The 18,856-nt window shown below is 33.2% G+C and overlaps 1 protein-coding gene across 1 annotated transcript; it reads left to right on the plus strand.

Annotated features, from left to right (window-relative positions):
• Positions 1 to 5,726: 5,726 nt before the first annotated feature.
• On the plus strand, positions 5,727 to 16,965 carry LOC129233425 (ATP-binding cassette sub-family C member 2-like). The gene is made up of 4 exons (XM_054867454.1): positions 5,727 to 5,798; positions 14,230 to 14,406; positions 14,477 to 14,599; positions 16,801 to 16,965. The coding sequence occupies exons 1-4, from the start codon at positions 5,763 to 5,765 to the stop codon at positions 16,963 to 16,965; spliced, it is 501 nt and encodes a 166-aa protein (XP_054723429.1). The 5' UTR covers positions 5,727 to 5,762.
• Positions 16,966 to 18,856: the final 1,891 nt, after the last annotated feature.

An 18,856-nucleotide genomic window follows, 5' to 3' on the forward strand; every position in this document is an offset into this window, starting at 1 on the left:
GTTTTATTCATAACTTGAAAATTTCCACTTACATCCCTTTTCTCACTGCCTCAATTATCCTTTTTAAAAAAAAGTAGTGAAACAAATGGATATTTTGATTGTTACTGAATCTGATTAACTCAAATAATATTTTCTGTTTCCAACTGTTTGAACTCCGAAACATCATGTACCTTTAAGAATTAAAGGTACATGATGTCTCTTTGTATAAAAGAGTAAAAGAAAATAAAAGAACCTGATTTGGTAACAAATTTGCAGGTAACTAATTGCGCACAATGTGCAAATTTGTAGCGATTTTACATTCATTTCCTTTTATTTTTTTCTTTTATCATGTAGCAGTATTTCAAAATCATACATTTCTATTCATTGGTGGTGGTTTTCCACTAAGGTTGGTGCAAACTGATAGTCATAATTTAAAAACTAATGCTGCTTTGAAAAGCTGATGCTGCCTAAGTGTTGCGACAAACTTCATAGGCTTGCTTAGTGAATGTTGACATCCAAGTGATTTAAAGATCGTTACTTCTAGTCTACAAGAGTGTTGTTACCAATGGTATTGAATGAGTGTAAAAAATGGTAAAGCTTTCCCATTCTTATGCCATTGTTGAATGTTTGTGGTAAATTTTAAAGTAAAAAACAAAATAGCAGACTAAGGGTTTCATATTTTATCGAGGGTAAAGTTAATTCTAACTCTAATTTCATGAAATATTTAATTAAAGTTAACAATATTATGCAGTGTCTATAACGTTTTACAGTTTTTCCTTTTTCTTGCACTTCAGTATTAACTTTTTTTCGTTTTGTTTTGGTTAATAATGTATTAATGTTTTTTTTTTATCATTTAAAAGGTTTTGCTAATTCATTTCCATTTTGAAAATTTTATTGGTTTATTACTAGTGGAGTTTAAAATTAATATCATGTTTGAAATTCAAAATATTTTGTTTTGTTTCTATTTATCTAACGTTTTGTACTCCTTTTAGGAACAATGTTATTTTGAATTCATTAAACCCATTTTATGCATTTAATTTATATGTAAACCACAAGGATGCTGCAAAAAATATGTTTAAATTTGTTACATTCTGAAATTGAAGCAAAGTTATAGCTAATAAATTCATTTATTTATATTGCCAAATTGTTTTATCAAGTTCAGTGTTTCATTTGTAATGAATTATTCATCTTTTTATTATGCATTGTGTGTGTTATATATTTTTCAACTTAAATGATATCTTAAAAATATATGCTGTATGTAAAAATTTGTTCCAATTTGTAAGTACAGTCAGACCTCCATCTATTGAAGTGGCAAATTGCCAGAAAAAAAATCGATCTATAGAATTTTCAATTCATAGAAACGATCTTAGTTTGGAATTAAAAGCTTGTAAAACATTAAAATTAAAGCTAATTTTTGTGTATTAAACTTAATTTCTAATTCATAAGTGAATTGGATTAAATGAAAATTAATAATTAAATTAAATGTGAAACATTTACTGTGTGAGCACTGCGTAGTTTCTAAAAAACCAACTGTATTGCTAGTTTCAGTTTTTTGAGTGAAAGTTTTCTGTAAATTTCAATACTTTCATTACAGCTTTCTGATTTCTCATAATAGCAGGCAATCTGCTTGCAAAAATGCTAAATTTACCAAAAATTACGTTTTTTTCACCTTCAAATATCTTCATTCTTCAGCAATTCAGCTTGATCCGCAACATTAGGGGATTTGTGTTTTGACTGTAATAGAGAGAAAAGTAAACAATCAATCTACCTAAATTGAATGATTTTCACTGAAACTTAAAAAAAAAAAAAAAAAAAAAAAAAAAAAAAAAACTAGGAATGGTAATCAACAGACAAAAGGGGTCTTGAAATCGATTTTTTTTTTTTTTTTTTTTTGTATTACTGGTTACAACTAAGATTTGAAATAAACTTTACTGGATTTAAGAGCTCCAGAACGAACAACGACCTTTCTACACACCCCTCAACTCCAGATTCCTTATGAGTTTTGTAGCAATAGTTAGTGAACATACTTTTCTCCCCTAACCATCATTTTTTATGAGGCAAACAGTCTAAAGTGGAAAAACTCTTTGAATGTCTCGAAAAAGATTTCGATGTATAGAGATTTTTTCGATGTGTAGAAACATTTTTTCTATGTAATGGACAAGGAAATTTGCTGCATTTTCGTATGTGTAAAAATTTCTATGAGTGGAAGTTCGATGTATGGAGGTTTGACTGCATTCAGTTCTTCATATATGTGTACTCTTAATATTTATTTCTTCATTCTGTTCTAAATTAAAGTGAATAATTAAAGTTTTGAATTACCCACATTGCAGTTATTCCATCCATTTTAAAGAAAAGCACTTATTTTCGCAGTACCTCACTAATATTTTGTACTTTTCATAAATTTTATAAATTGAAATAAAAATCCTTTTTGAAGTTATTTAATTTCCTTATCTGAATTTTCTTATATTTTCAAAACGAAGAAAAACAATAAAATTTCATAAACATATTGAAATTTGCCATTCAAAGGATTTAGAAAAGAAAAGAAATACAGTTGGCTCTCTGTTTAACGACTCTCTATTTTACAATTTTCTCTATTTAAAGACAACATTTCATGGTCCCCGGATTCTCCACTGCATTTTTAAAAGCATTCTGTTTAAGGACGCATTCTACTCAAGGACGATTTTTTTTTGGTCCCTTGAAAATCGTTAAACAGAGAGTCAACTGTATCTGGTTCTGGAAAGAAATAATTTAAATTAGGCGGTACTTTAATTTTTGATACGAAGAAAGTTTTTAAACATTTTCCAAAAAGAAAAACAATTTTCACTTGTTATGAGAGTTAAAGGGGGGAGACTTGTTGCTAAAATTAAGTTACTGATTTTACATTGAGTATAAAATTTTTGATACAAGACACTTGTTTTCCTTGTTAGCTATATTAGCTATAGAATTTTATGTTTTCTATTTGCCTAAAGTCCTAACAGACTTAGGACGAATGGAAAGCCCACTCTTGGCAGCACAAATCATTTTAGTTTTCATTTCTTAGTTCAATTTTTTTTTCTATGCAATGTACAATAACATAGTGCAGTACTTGTTGGCTCTTGTGCCACAACTCATAATTGATATAATGAAGCTGCTGTAGTTAGTAAAGCATTTTTGGAAGTACTAGGGGGGGGGGGAATGCCTTGGAATCCAGTTATGCATGTTTATTTACTGTTTAGTATTAGCAAACGTAAAAGTTGAATAGTTGAATACTTCTTTCTCTATCTGAATTTTGACATGTTTTTGCTAAAGAGAAAATCTTCCATATTATTAGAAAGGGATTTAATTTATAAGATGAACTTTGGTTGAAATTTCGTTAAATATGCTGTAGCGTATAGCCAGACCTGGTTGGGGGTCATAAAAGCACAAAAAGCAGAGCAAGCCTGTTATTTGTGCAATCAATGTGTGTGTGGGAGAGGGGAAGGGGGGGGGGGGCTGTCAATTGACCTCTCTCCCTGAATTTCAACAGCATAGTGCAAATGAGCATTTTGCATGTACTTAGGTGCTTTTTTTCTTAAAAAAGCATTGAGTAACCCTTTGCCATCACTGGAAAACTTGGAAATGACGAGCCTACATAGAAATCCTAAGAGGCATATCAAATACCATGTAAAGATTGACAATATGGCTTAAAACCAAAGATTCTGGGAGATTGACCCTTCTTGCTGGTTTTATCATTCCTTTGCAAGTTAAAACATTTTAGATTATTTTATTTAAAATTTATCAGATTTAATTTATGTAATAATCTAATAGAATGGCACATTCTTGGTTAAACCTTCCTATCCCAGATAATAACTAAAAGTGTAGCAGAAGGGTTACATAGGGAAACTATACATTAGTTAAGGGCACCTTGAACTTAAATTTTTGGGAGGTGGGAATTTTCCATTCACTGAATGAAACTCTGAATTTTACCGAATGATATACAAGTATGATGCACACCTATCCCATCAAAAGAAATTTATAAAAATATAAAGCAATATGACAGTATTGTCTCCAAATTTGCTGAGGCGCAGGCATGGGCGCCCATATGCAAAGTTGCAAGGGGGGCTCAAATATTTTCCCCATGGTTTAGATGAATATTTTCCCCGTGGAAACTGATTTCAGGACAGATTAGAGTTATTAAAATTTGACATTTTTAGAAACTTATTCATTAATAGCTGGAGAATAAATGTTTTTACATTTTTACAAAGAAAAAAGTACTAAAAGCAAGAAAGTTCTAATTTCAAAGGGGGGGGGGGGGGCTCTAGCCCCCCTATATGGGCGCCCTTGGGCGTGGGGACAAAATTTGAAAACTAAGGACACATTTTCAGGAGGTCATAGTGACCTCCCATCAAGGCTCCCTTGACGTTTCTGGTTTCTCAATAAAATCTCATCTTTTTGTCAATTTTACTATTTTTCCTTCACTAAATTTTCTGAAAATTCTTTTCAAAAAATTCTATAACTTTATACATAATCATTTTTTAATGAAACGAATGGTTTTACATTTTCATAAAAATTTTTCTTCTGAAAATAATATTTTGGAAATATAATAAAGAGAGAGCGAGTAGCAAAAGGTAAAACTATTTTTAAAAATGGGCATTAGGTTACTTTTGGTTTGGCGAAAAAAAAAATTGAGTTTTTGTTTTTTCAAAGCATTTATATTTTTAAAAAATCTTTAAATGAAATATAATGAATTTAAATGAATAGGTTTTGTACTTTTTTCTAGCAGTTAAATTTTAATAAATGTGAATAAAATGGAAAATGCCTCATCATTTTTACTATTTCTAGATTAAAATATGAGTAGATAATTTGCAATCCTTTTCATGCACTTTCATTTCAAATGAAAATAAGAAGCAGTAAGTTATGAGTGTTTCCTCTATCTTTATGGAAGAATGGATAGGAACAATAAGACCAAGGGTGGCCCACAGGAGGGGGGGGGGGGCTCTTCGCGATATTTCCATAAGGTGCGCCCTTGCTCTTAGGGGGGGGGCATCCCTGAATAGGACACTTATTACATGCATGCCGTACCATAAAAAATAAATGGCATGCGAGTTTCCTGGAAGATTTGGGATTATCATCCATTTTTCAAATGGACGCCAAATCAAAGGAATTTTCGCGATATGCTTTGCCTATTTCCCGAACGAAATCATTGATTCATTGTTGCCAAACTTTGGCAGTTACGTAATATCCCAACTATCGAGATATCCCCGTTTCCATTTTTAAATTATCATAAAGATCTCTTCTGAAGTGACAGTTCAAAAAAAAAGTAAGTTTTTTTAGAAAAATTTGAGTTAAGATAGCGATAAAGAGCTAAAAAGAGTTTACAATTTTCTTTTGTTATGATCAGCTGAAAAGCAAATCCGTCCCTCCTCAATGGTCCGTCCTCAAAGATTTTTTAACTGATAAAATTTTAGCGTTGATTCTGGCAACTTCAACAATTTTGTTTATAATTGAATGATTGCGTCATTCTTCTGTTGCCTCGTGCTTTCGGCGTTCATTTGTGTATTGACAGAAAAAAAACTTGGAGCGCATTGCTTTTTCTTTTTCTCACCTGTGCCACTGTGTTGAGACAATGGAATGTAATCTTTATATAAACACTAATGAAAGTCGTTGCGTAACCAGAGGCTATCTCAAACCGGCTTTACAGTTTTTATTTTTATGTATCGTTTGCTTGATAGCGGCAGCCATCAAGTTTGGGAACTCTTATGATTTTTGTGGGAGGGTAACGAAATTGGGAAAAATAAAAGTTATTGAAGTTTTAAGACTAAATTATGGCAATAGATGGAATTTGCTCAACGGAATATTGGGTTTGTTATTACTTTTATTAATTTACAGTTTGTTCCTTTTTTTGCAATTGTCAATCGTTCTATAACTTATAATGTAATCATCAGTGACGGCTCGTGCCTTAATTTGGCGGGTGGGCTTGCTCTGTAAAGCTTTCACAATAATATTTATACATATAAAATGAAGAGAGCTATAGTTAGTAATGCTGAGCAACAAAATATGGTCCTTTTGCTGTTTTTTTATTTCGAGCTTCTCTTCAAGCGTCAAAGTTGAAATTGGTGTTTTAGTAAATAATTCACTTGATTATTATTTTTTTTTAATTTCAAGGTAAACAACCTAAATTTAAAGACAACCAACCCATGCAACTAGTAATAAACAACACACAGCATTAATCAAATTACTATTACACTCTTTATACCAAAAACAATCAAGTTGATCACGCAGTAGCATTAATTTCGATTTAGCCATGCTTCCTTAAATCAAATTACGAAATCAGCAACAATATTTTATCCAGAAACAGTTTCCTTAATTGGCAATTTATTCTTCTTGATTACAAAAACCTTGAGTTTTTATTGTGTGAAACCACATCACAATACCTACGGGCCACAGCACCATTCATAGTTCAATTCATTTTTTTTTTTTTTTACATTTAAATAAAATGTGTAATTCTTTGAAATCTTTGCATGCGCTTACTGATTAATCAATAAATTTTTTTAATGTCATTAAAAAATTCAAAACACTTAAGAATATTTCAATTTATAAAAGTTATAAGGCTTTTTTTGTTTTTGCACATACTTTCAGAAATCGTTTTTGCTAAATGATCATAATAATCATTTCTTAAAAGCTGTGCATTCGTTTGCTTATCCCATTAAAAATATTCTGTCGTTAATTATGTAAAAAATCATAAAACTTCCATAGTAAATTTTGTTTACAAGGATATAAAAAACTCTCAACATTTTAGTAATTTATAAAGTGCTTATCCAATGCACAATTTTGTTAAATAGTATATTGTACTGACAGCAAAACGTATTACTTTGAAGCTGTATCTTCAATATATAAAAAAAAAATCCTTAACTATTTCAATAACATGGAAATGCACAAAAAAAGGTTGAATTTTGGGATTTTGAATTCAAATTATGCTTTTCGCAATCGCGAATGGCGATAGGACCCTGATGCTCGTTGGGTTTCTTGTTTCTACTAATGGCTTTTATCGCAACCGTAATTTGAGTTCAAGACATCAAAATTCAAATGAATGTCGGGGGCTGGATGTTGTGTGCTGTTTACTGCTTTCATGTAAAAAGGATTGTGTGATTTCGAGAAGGGTCGATTATAAGTAATTTGATTCCGAAGCACATGGACACCTACCTTATAAGAATAGAAAAATAAAATCAAACGACAGATGTAATCCAACGGTCAAGTGAAAACAATAAGCAGTTCGTGATTGCTCAAAAAGAAGTTCATCGAGAAAACGCACACCTAGCGTGAGTTACCTACAGTCAATATTTTTTTAAATAATTAAGCTAGTGCGTTGAAACTCCCATAATTTTTGAAACAATCTGAAGTTTTCAAATAAACAAAACTCAATAGTTTTGTCATTTTTGAGGTAATGTAGTTGCTATGTCTTTTAAGGACTGAAAGCGATGTATCGGGTCTAACAGAAATAATTAAAGTTTGTTCCGCGATAGAATACTTTAACATAGAAAATAAGTTAATAAAGCCTATTTTACGATTAGTACTTATTAACTTTAGCCAATTATCAGAACAAAGAAGAAAATTGAATATATCTCTCCAAATAAAAGCTGTTTTATAAAAGTTTCGGACAAATTCAGAGCTTTTATTAGCACCACACTTAAAACCGACTGATCTGTGCTACTCGAAAATAAACCGTCCATTCAGAAATTCCGCTCATATTAGTTCCAAGCAGAAAAATAAATTAATAAAAATCTGCATGTGATGCGATAAATCCATAAAATTATAAATCCTTTTCCGAATTCAAGACAAAAGAGGGACGGAGGAAAAGAAACCTTTTTTTCATTCACGTGGGCTCCCTTTCTTCTGCACTCTGAGTTGTTTTTTTCGTACAAGTGACGAGCTTAAAATCTTTCCCCCACCTTCTGCAGCCCTTCCATGGGCTAGAGAATTCTTGCCCATGAAGGATTAATTGGGCTGGTGCGTCTTGCGGTTTTGGTTTGTCTGGTAGAGTCGTCGTGATTGGTTAGGAGCGGAGGTGTGGCTGGGGCAAACCAGTCGAAGCCCCAAGAATCATTCTCAAAGCTTGCAAGCGCGAACGCTAACAGATGGAAAACTTCTAATATTTTATTAGTCATATGAAAAATGTTTTAGAGATTTAAAATCTGTTTCACGCCCCCAATTCTTTGTTCTCTGTTGTTTTTTTAACTGAAATACAAAACGTTATTTATGAATAATTTATTTTTCGGTGCACAATTTTTCTGGGGGGGCCAAACCCACCCGGCCCATAGTGACGAGCCGCCCCTGGTAATCATCTTAAATACACCTGTAGAGAAGCTTTTGTTTTTTGAATATTTTAATGAATTACTTGTAAAGCTGTCTTTTAAAATTGAAATTACAGTAGAAACTCGAAAATCCGAGTCTCGAAATTTCGAGGTTATCCTACCTGCTTAATTCGAGATGCTAACTTAATGTGTTCAGAAACATTTATTATTTCTTTAAAAAAAAAAAGATTTTTATTAAAATCTATAAACAAAAAAAAAAAAAAACTTTTGCTACTGTTAAATGTATTTAACTACATACAGCAAATAATAAAAAATGCATTGAGAGGTAGGTGTCAACAACACTCCTCAAGTGCCACGTAATATCCAGTAATATCCACCAACTGTAAAATATGGATTAAGAGATTCCTTGTTGAAAATAACTTGATATGTAAAATTTACATTTAATGTTCCACAAAGAATGTCTAAACAGGTCTTTTGAAATAACTGATTGGAGTCAAAACAGAAGTAAGAATGATGGCTCTCACGGCCTGTGTTAACAATAATTTTGTAATATTGTGGGCTGTTGTGCCGTGGTCTGAGTGTTGTTACTCCAGACGTTTCGGCCACATCAGCGGCGGCCATCTTCAGTGTTTATTGAATTAAGATCAACAACCTCTGGCATATTACACCTAGACGGATTACCCCCGAGAGATACTTCTTGCCAACTAGAAACAGTGAGGGATGTCCATCAGCTAATCCCCAAACAGAATGAAGAGAGCTCAAGTTTCAACCAACCAGAAACAAGGACGAACTTTCTGCGAGTTTTCAATAATCCGAGAGGGAGTGAGCCCTAATTACCTCGGATTTCCGGGACTCCACTGTACATTGATGTGCATTCATTTATTTTGTCATATATGCTGCTCATTAAGTTGTGTTAAGTCATTAATTAGAGGTATTTAATGATTTTACACTACTTCATGCAGGTATTTTAAGCCTTGTTGAGTCCTTCCATTTACAGTAAGTTCTTGTAGAAATTAAGGTAGCTATGCTCACATTCCTCTTGTAGAAATTAAGGTAGCTATGCTCACATTCCTGTTAAATCTTCAAAATGTTGTTTGAAAAAACTGCTTACTATGATCTCAAAATGTGTCTTTTTTCACAAAATTTCATTTGTGCAAACAGCTCTTTCATATCATTATAACTTCATATCAGCCAATATAGTTCAATCAACTTGCCTAAAAACTAGAGACGTACCGAGTAGCACTTTCACTGAGTACCGAGTACTCGGCCCTTCACTACTCTGCCGAGTTACCAAGTACCAATTATGTTTTATGAAGAACCACTGACACATATGTGATGAATTTTGAACTTATTGGAATAGTAGTATAGACCTCCTTGTCCGTATAATAGTTTTTAAAACTAAATTCCTGCTGAAATTCAATTTACACATTATATAAACAATTTTGTTTGCATCAAAATTTTACAAAAAAATTATTTTTAAAATTAAAAATAAATAAATAAAAGGTATGATTAATCAACTTGGAATTAAAACAAATTTATACCAATCAATTATAATTTGTCCGCAAAACATAAATAATTTTAATACAACAAATGTGCAGGAACACTGCAGACATGTGTTTCTGCCCCCCCCCCCCCCCCCCCCGTTACAAGGAACGTCTTTTTCAGTGCATAACATGTGAGCTAAAGAATGTTAAGACATTCGACAAAAAAATCTGATTTTTGTCGGATGCCTTTAAATCCACGAGCTCCCATGTTGTGCATTGAAAAAGAATTCCTTGCAATGCCAAAACACATGTCTGCACTGTGCTTTTAACGTTGTTTTATTTCCTTTTATTTTTTAAGCAAAGGTATTTTCATAATTTTTCATAATTAATTTTTGTTTGTAACAAAAATCCATTTTTAACATAAAAATTCCATATTTTCTATACCTTTTTTTTGCATAATTTTACATAAATAATTTTTATCAACTTTGGGGACATTAAAATAAAGATTTATTCCATTGAAGCATTACAAACTTTATTATTCTCAAAATTTAAAATTTGACTTACAAATTTTAATTGTAAATGTTTGCAGAATATAATGCTTGCTCTTTTTTCTATAAATTTTAGTATCTGCCTTGGACAGTATTCAATATTTTGCATCTACTTGGTATTGGCCGAGTACCGAGTATTCGGCAAATTGGCCGAGTACCGAGTACTCGGTACGTCTCTACTAAAAACTAAACATTTAGTATTAAACTAAAAAAAACAAAAAAACTTCAAGCTGCCAAGTTATTCCCAACAAAATATTTGGTACCAAAGGGATTTCAGATTAAAAGTGACAGTTAAAAATTTTCTTTATGAAATGACAAGATTTGTTTTCATAAAAAAGAAGAGGGTAAAAGAAGAAACCGTCTAAAAATACAATTGGACCTCGATACAAGGTCACACCTGGGGACTTCCCAAAACCTAATAAGAAGAGGGACCTTATAACCGATACAAACAATAATCAAATTTACATAAAATACACCGCCAGCTCAGTCAATTCCAGCCGAGGACTGCAGTTTTGTGCTTATTAGCACTCATCAACCCCACATAGGAGTGACAGAACTGGAGTGGAAAACCTCTTAAGGAAGCCAATAGTGCCAAACAAACTGGTAGCTAATACAGAATTAGCACTGACCAGACGAGTGATCGAAACAATGGTTCGGTTCAACTCGAATATTGAAGGCAAGACAGGTATATTCAGTAAGGAACCTGCCTTACTTGCTTCTTACTGAATATACCTGCCAAGGCAGGTATATGCCACGACTTACTGAATATACCTGCCAAGGCAGGTATATTTAGTAAGTCCAACTGGCAGTCCTCGGCTGGCAGTGTATTTTATATATTTCTGCCTTAACCTTGGCTGTAGGGCAGTAACTTACTGAATAATCAAATTTGTAAATAGTATAAATCTCAGTACATTTTAATACCTTAAAAACTATCAGTTTAATATAACTTTTAATCATATTGAACCAATTCAAATTTAAAAATTGGCTTGCGACATTCATGCTCCCTGGGAGTGCAACACTTCATTATTTCTGTATGTATCCATCTTCTGATAAGTTGTCTGCATTTTATACTACGTTAGTTGAAAAGAAAATAACTTATCACAAATAAAAGATCGTGCACCACGGAAAATTCTTGGAATTCAAACTGTGTGACATTGAAATCACCCAAAGGAATTCCGACAAAAGTGACCTTATAAGCAATTACGGTATTAAAGACCTGACAATACAGTAGACCCTCGATTTACATGGGTTCATTTTATGCGGTTTCGATTATACGCGGTTTAAGATTTGACACCTTTATTTTATTTTACACGGATTTATTTTATTTCGGTTTTACGTCGATGCGGTAATGCAAACAGATAACACTTCCCCCCTCTTTCAAAATCCAAACTCCTAAAGATTGCAGATTACGCATAATAGATTGCATTTTGGAGTGCTAATAATCGAGCTTGGGCCACTGGAGACATTTTATGCGATTGGATCCAGAGCTCTTTTTAGAAATAAAGTTATTAAACTCACACAGTTCAGAACTCACTAGGAAAAAGAGCTTTTAGGAGTGACAAAGGAGGTCAAAACCAACGAGGATACCAACGTCAGTGACGCACAATCAAAAACGTTCTCATTGAAAATTTTGAGCCATTCCTAGACAATTGAAATGTTCTTTCTGATATGTTAGTGAAGAGAGATTCTATCATGGAAATGACGGAAGTGGTCATGGATGCGTTAATGCTTTGGAAAGAATTACAGAGAAAAAATTCTTAATGACTGCCAAAAGACTATCATAGCCAGCTCCTCTGTATAGACAGAGCACGAATTTAATTTATGTTTTCTTCATGCATCAAAATCGATATAAGTATACATTAAACTTATTATACAATTAGTCATCTCTAGAATTAAGTTTTTTTTTTAGTCTACAGAACCTAACTCCTATTTTAACACTAATATTAGCTCTCAATTTATGCGGTTTTGATTTATGCGGCATTTCCGTGGAGCGTAAGCCCTGCGTAAAACGAGGATCTACTGTATATTGATAATTCATAACTTAGAATTCCTGTATAATGAACAGGGGCTAAAGAAAATTGCCTTATATGTGGGTGACCTTGTACCGAAGTTTGATTGTAGCTCTTTTCATGAAATCAAAGAAAGTTAAAAAAAAAAAAGGTTCTTCTCACAAAATGCAGACCTAAACCTAAAAGCTTGTATTGACCCCTGTTTAATTTTAAAAGAGTGTCATGTGTGGTACATTTAGTGATGTAAAATACCTGGGTATTTATTTTTAGGGGTAAATACCCAAAATGGGTATTTACCTGGGTATTTATTTCAAAAATTTATATTCAACTAAAATACTTTTCTGTCTATTCCACTATGTATATATATAACCAACCATATACAAAACAATAAATTTTTTCCCAAAAGTTGTATTTTGATCACATATTTAAAGAATTATTGTGTGAAACAACTTAGCAATCTAATATGATTTTCACATTAAATGTGTTGGATATGCCTAATCAAAGTCCCCATCTTTCTTTTTGTTTTTTCACTTTTCAAAGCAAAATTTAAAGTTTTACCAGTACAAATACAAAGTGAGTGACAAACTAACGCCTCCTAAATTCTAAATGCCTATCACATTCTCCCCTTTTAACATAGAACAAAATGATCCCAGTAAGCATATTTTCGGTCTTCTGACTACTGCCAACTATCGAAGGTCAAAAGCATTAGAAATTAAAAACGGAGAAAACAATTATTTAACTTTTAAACTTAAATTTTAAAATTAACCAATTAACGATTTGATTTGAATTGTTTGGATCCATTGTCATAGCAACACCATCCATGTATTGCCTTCATGTAGTAGCGTTGTTTGTGTAAACTTAAACCCCTTTGCTTTACCCTATAAAAAATTTAATTATCCTGCCATCTTAGTTAAGTTTTAGAATAGTTCATTCTAAATTCTGACAGTTTTTTTGATAAGATTTCGTTATGCCTTTAATGAAAGAAATTATAATATATCAATTTTTATATTTTTAAATTTTCATTTTACAGTTTATGTTTTTAAAAAGAAAATCATCACCTTTTGATACCACCTAAAGTCTTTTTTTTGGCAAAATTCGCAATTACGAAGGGATTTACCCTGCCTTCGGATAAAACCCAAAAAAATGTTTACCTTCCCACCCGACATCACTAATTGCATGTATTAAAAATAGTTTGAATACATTTTCATCATGAAGTACCGGGGAGCAAATGCAAATGAGCAAGGCAACAGAAAACAATATTTTGTTGTTGTTTTTTCTTATTAATGTGAAAACGGTTTCTATATTTGCCACGTTATCACTTAAACAGCAATAAAATAAATAAATAAATATCATCATAGTCTTAATAACTTCTCAGTAAATTCTTCCAAGCATCCCTCATGCTTCCTTTTTTTTCATTTTGGATGTGACTAACCTAGATTGTGATTTTGAAATCCTGAAGTTCATTATTGAATTGCTTACACTTATCCAATTATGACATTGAAAAGAAAGATTCTTTGGTTCATGATATGTTTATTTCATAATTTCATCAAGTCTTGCAATAAAGAATATTATAAACTGTGTAATACATATGTATGTATCAGTTTTACCAGTTATTTCATATTTAGATTTTTAAAAAAAATTCAGACTCACTTTTTGCATTTTTTGTAAAATATCCAGTTTTGGGTATTTACCCAGGCCTTGGGTAAATACCCAAAAAATATTTACCTACCCATTGGGTATTTACCCCATCCACATCACTAGGTGCATTCAATATGCCTAGTAAAACAATGGTCTGTGTATTGCTTAGATAAGTTTAAAAAAACAGTCTTTTCAATTTGTGAGTCTTCTTTTTATTTCATTGAATATTGTTCAATTTATTTAGGATTAGTCCCATCAATTTTTTCTGAGTGATTGGCATAATACATTTTTTTCTTTACAGAATATAGACCTCACATGGAACACATACTTTCCCATTTTTACTCCATGCTTTCTTAAAATTGCTTTGATATGGGGTCCTGTTGCATTTTTTTGGATTTTTACTCCCACGGAGATATATTACACATCAAAAAGCAAAGAAAAGAAGATTCCTTGGTCTACTTTAAATATTGCAAAATTGGTAAGTTTCAGAAAATTAAAATATTGATCTTTTTTATTCAGCTCTTTTACATTTTCTTCCTTATTTTCAGTTGACATCAGTGCTTCTGCTAATTTTGTCAGCTAGTGACATGTGCTTTCAGATGTTTTTGTATACTAGAACTGCTGTACCACCAGTTGATTACTATACTCCATTTCTGCTATTTGTGACAGTTGTAAGTACTTTAGTTTCTCATTATGAAAATAATTTTGTGCAGTTAAGATGTTATGCATACCGTAAAATCCCGAAAGTAACCCCCCTATCGATTATAGCCCCCCCCCCCCTTTTTGTAAAAAGTGAAATTATTTTAAAATCCTGAATATACCCCCCCCCCCCCCCTTTTTCACCTGAAAAAAAATCTGATCATCTTCATTTTCCACTCCCTCTAAAAAAAAAGGATAACATTTTCTGCTTTACTTGAAAAGCAATTACAGAGGTTTAGTTCTCCCCCCCCCCCCTTCGCCCCCATGTGCAGGTTTTCTTTTATAAAAAAAAAGAAAGAAAGAAAACAGAATGATTTGAACAAAAAAGAAAAAAATGGTCTCCACGGTTTATTCCTTCCAAAATGTTTAGACTCCTTTTGATGCAAGGGCGCCTGTTTTTTTTTTTTTTTTTTTGTTGACAGTATTACAGCAGAAATTTATTTGACTGTACTGCTTTTTATTTATTTTAGAAGGAGCGTTTTTGTTCTGACTTGTGAAAATGAACAATCTTCAACACGACGCCATTTTGAAAACGTGGCGCCATTTTGGAAATGCGTTGCTTAAAAAGTAGCGCGAAACTTAAAAATAACCTTTTTTAAAGGCAGAATAAAATAATTGAACGAGTTAATGATCATCAGAAATGTATATTTCACAAAATCAAATAAGAGATTTGTCTCTGTTTGCGTTCGCGAACTTTGCAAAGCTCAGTTTTCGAAATTACGATCTTCGTAACGAATTGGCGGCCGTGATTGCGATTTTTGCTTTTATTCTGAAACAAGAACGTTAAGATTTTGCTTCTTTTACTGTAACCTTATTACATTCAGTACATGATGAATTTTCAAGCGATAAATTATAGGGATTTTGCCAACTAAGGTACAAAATCCTTTCTTTTGAAAAAGATGGCGCCCACATGCAATTTTTTACTACTTGAAAATTAGGAGAGGTTTTTATTAATTAATTTCTCACTCTTCATTAATATTAACTCTTATTTACTTATTTCTTTTCTGACTCTAAAATTAATTCTACTAAAAACAATTATTTTGGCTCATTTTTCAAAAAAATCTCGATTATAACCCCCCCCTTCTGAAATTAACAAGTTTTGTTTTGAAAATAGGGGGGGGGGGGGGATTACTTTCGGGATTTTACGGTATATTTTTCATACAACAACAGTAAGACCTTGATCCATCCATGTTCTAGGGGTACAGTATAGGAACCTAAATCTTGAATGCTTGGGACCGCAACCACTGTAGATTTTGAAATTTTATGGATTTTAGATTCTGACTCAAAAAAATAGTGAAAACTCTCCTGTCATGTGATATTGTCTCAGTTTTCTTTGGTTTCCCTAATGTTTACGCTAAATTTTTTTCATTTTTAGATCACTCTGAATAAAAGTATACTACATTACGCTAAAACAAAAATCAGAGACAATTTGCCGCTGTCCACGGATCGATTTTGCATTTTATTATTGTGCTGTGTGTTGATCGATACAATAAATAAATCATTTTTACTAAACATAGTTTATACTTTTGCAGGGGCGGACTGGCTGAGTTTGGCCCAGTCGGCAAAAGGAGATTTTGACCTACCTCTGTAAATGAAAAAAGTTAATTGAAAACAGTGCGGAATCTCATTCTTCCGAGATCGAGCAAAGGCATTAAAACTACCGCTAGTCGCTAGTTCTTACTTTCCTTTAAGTTTTTTAAATCAAGTTTTTAAGTTCTAAAAAAAATATATAAAATTGTGGAACGTAAAATGAAGCTAACTTTGACACATTTTTTATATGCCTTGAAGGAAGGATACTAATGGTTACAAGTCTTAAAAGACATCTTTAGGCTTCTATACTGGCAACATTAGAATGACCTGAGAAAAAGGAGGAATTGGGTAAATTGTCCCGGAAATTTTTCGAAATTGGTTGAACTGTATAGGCTTAAGGAGTAAAGAATTGGGAGAAGGGGTTCTATCTATATATGTATATATAGTTCCCTTCCAAGCGATATTTTCAAAATTTGATGTCAAAATCTGCAATTTTACAATTTTTGGTAACATTAGAGGAGAGGGAAAGAGAAGGGGTTCCCAAACTGTAGTGTATATGCTTTGGTTGTGGGTTCATGTTAGGAGGCTCAACAAATAATATCATTATGGATACATCACTATTTATTCTTACTATGTACACTAGGCAAAAAACACAAATCCTATTTACAAATCCATCCACGCTCTGCTGCACTCCTCTAGTCTCGTTCACCCCGAGTCCCCTGTTCTAGTCTCGAACGCAGTTCTATCAGAGATCGGGAAACTCCGATATCCTCGAAAGCAGACACCACATCCCTCCCCACTTATTTAGAGATCTAATCTCTGGGGAGTCTTGCGGATTCGTGTAGATCTCCTCAGTTCAGGTTGGTGTGAGTCCAAGTCCTGATTCACCGGTGGTGTTGGGATTGTGTTTCTGGACACCACCAACGTTCTAGGTCTAGCAGGTGTAGTCGGCGAAACTTCAGTTTCTTTACTAAAGTCATTGACCACAGACCGCGGTTCTGGATTCACATCCTTCGAAGTAGCTGCTACATACGGTTCATAAATCACTGGAGAAGACTGTACCTCACTCCCTACTGCTCTCATTTGGGTCAATATGGCGGCGTATCAATGTTCCTTGCACATCGATAGTGTAATGCAGCACACCGTCCTTGTTTATCACTGTGCCAATTTTCCATCGGCGATTTGCCAATCGGTAATCACGAATAGCGACTCTGTCCCCTATCTCAAAACTTCTGTCCTTGAAATGGTATGAATCCTTTCGGATACGATCTTCAACTCTTTGCTTTAGATTGGGACAAACTAGATCAATCCTAGTTCTAATTTCTCTCTTTAGGAAAAGCATGGCTGGACTTTGCAAGGTTGTCAAATTAGGTACTTTCCTATAATTCATTAGAAATGTGCTAAGTTTTTGATTAATGTTTCCAGGATGACTCTGCATGCCTCTTAGAGCTTTAGTACAGTAAAAATAGGGGTCGGACCCAAACATCCAAAAAAAAAAAGCTAAACCTGGTGCAAATTGTTTATTACCCTCCAATAAGAACAGGTAAAAAGTCCCACCCCACTGTGCGTCGGGTTTTGGAATGGGGGGCATCTAAAAATTGCAGCTTTGGGTATTTTTTCAGAATTTTTAGAATAAATTTAAAGTGAGAATATTATGTAATACTAAATTTAAAAGCATAAAATTAAAGGTGTTTGACCCCCAAGAGGGATGACAAAACCCACAAATGCTACAGAGCCCCCCTAACCCCGTAAAGCGAAGCAGTACCCCCGAACCCCCCTCCTTACATTTCATATGGAAACATTATTTTATGCTAAGAAAATTGTTAGAAATCAAGTGTGTCCATTTTCCAAGAGCGATGGTGCACCTCCTCTCAAAGCTACAACACCCCCCTCTGCCAAATAAAATAAATCCTCACCCCCCCCCCCCACCTTTTATTTCAAGTAGAAGTATTATTTCATGCAAATCTAAAATGCATAAATCAGGACTGTCCACCCCATAAGAACAGTAGCTCACGTCCCAAAACGAAATTATGTACCAAATATTATCCTCCCCCCACCCCCTCTGATGGTGCACATTTGATTAAATGGCCCGAAAAATAACGCTGAAACGGTTTTTTGCTTTCAAATGATTTCTCCTAAGCTTGTAACAAAAAGTCTTCGTTATCAAGATGTTTTTTGGAATATAGATCCTCAGCAAAATCGTTATTGTTGCAGCTATGTCTAACACAGTTTGTGCATATAATTAAGCACTTCAGTCCACTTTCAGACTTTTCAAACATTCACTATATCCAATGAACCCCTCAGAGCAAGCACAAGATTTGAGACGCAGAAAGTCTTCTAGAGCAGAAGGTTTGGCTGTTGTAATAGGACTTCATTTATATTTCTGTGGTGCTTTCTTTACACCCATCAAAAATGACACTAGCTTTCCCATACTTACAAGTGATCTACACGCTGCATTGCTGGCATATTTCCTTGAAACTTACATATCATTACCAAAAATATGTTCAAGCGGTATCTTCCTTCTATTACATATGAGGCAGTGAGAAGCAAAGGGCAAAATTAAAAATTTGGAGATAACCAGTACAAATGGTTGGTGAACCTCTCCTATATCTTGGGGCAAGAAATGGTCCTAGTAGACCTGGTAGTTGCTTCTATACAGCATGATTTAGAGAAAAAAAATCAACGAAAGTCTACCTAGG

The sequence above is a fragment of the Uloborus diversus genome, unplaced genomic scaffold (assembly GCF_026930045.1).
Source record: "Uloborus diversus isolate 005 unplaced genomic scaffold, Udiv.v.3.1 scaffold_403, whole genome shotgun sequence".
In the NCBI taxonomy this organism is placed as follows: Eukaryota; Metazoa; Arthropoda; class Arachnida; order Araneae; family Uloboridae; genus Uloborus; species Uloborus diversus.

Coding starts and splice junctions, on each gene's coding strand:
- LOC129233425 (XM_054867454.1), top strand. CDS start 5,763: ATGGCAATAGATGGAATTTGCTCAACGGAATATTGG. Junction 5,799..14,229: donor TTTGCTCAACGGAATATTGG/GTTTGTTATTAC, acceptor TTTTCTTTACAG/AATATAGACCTCACATGGAA. Junction 14,407..14,476: donor CTTTAAATATTGCAAAATTG/GTAAGTTTCAGA, acceptor CCTTATTTTCAG/TTGACATCAGTGCTTCTGCT.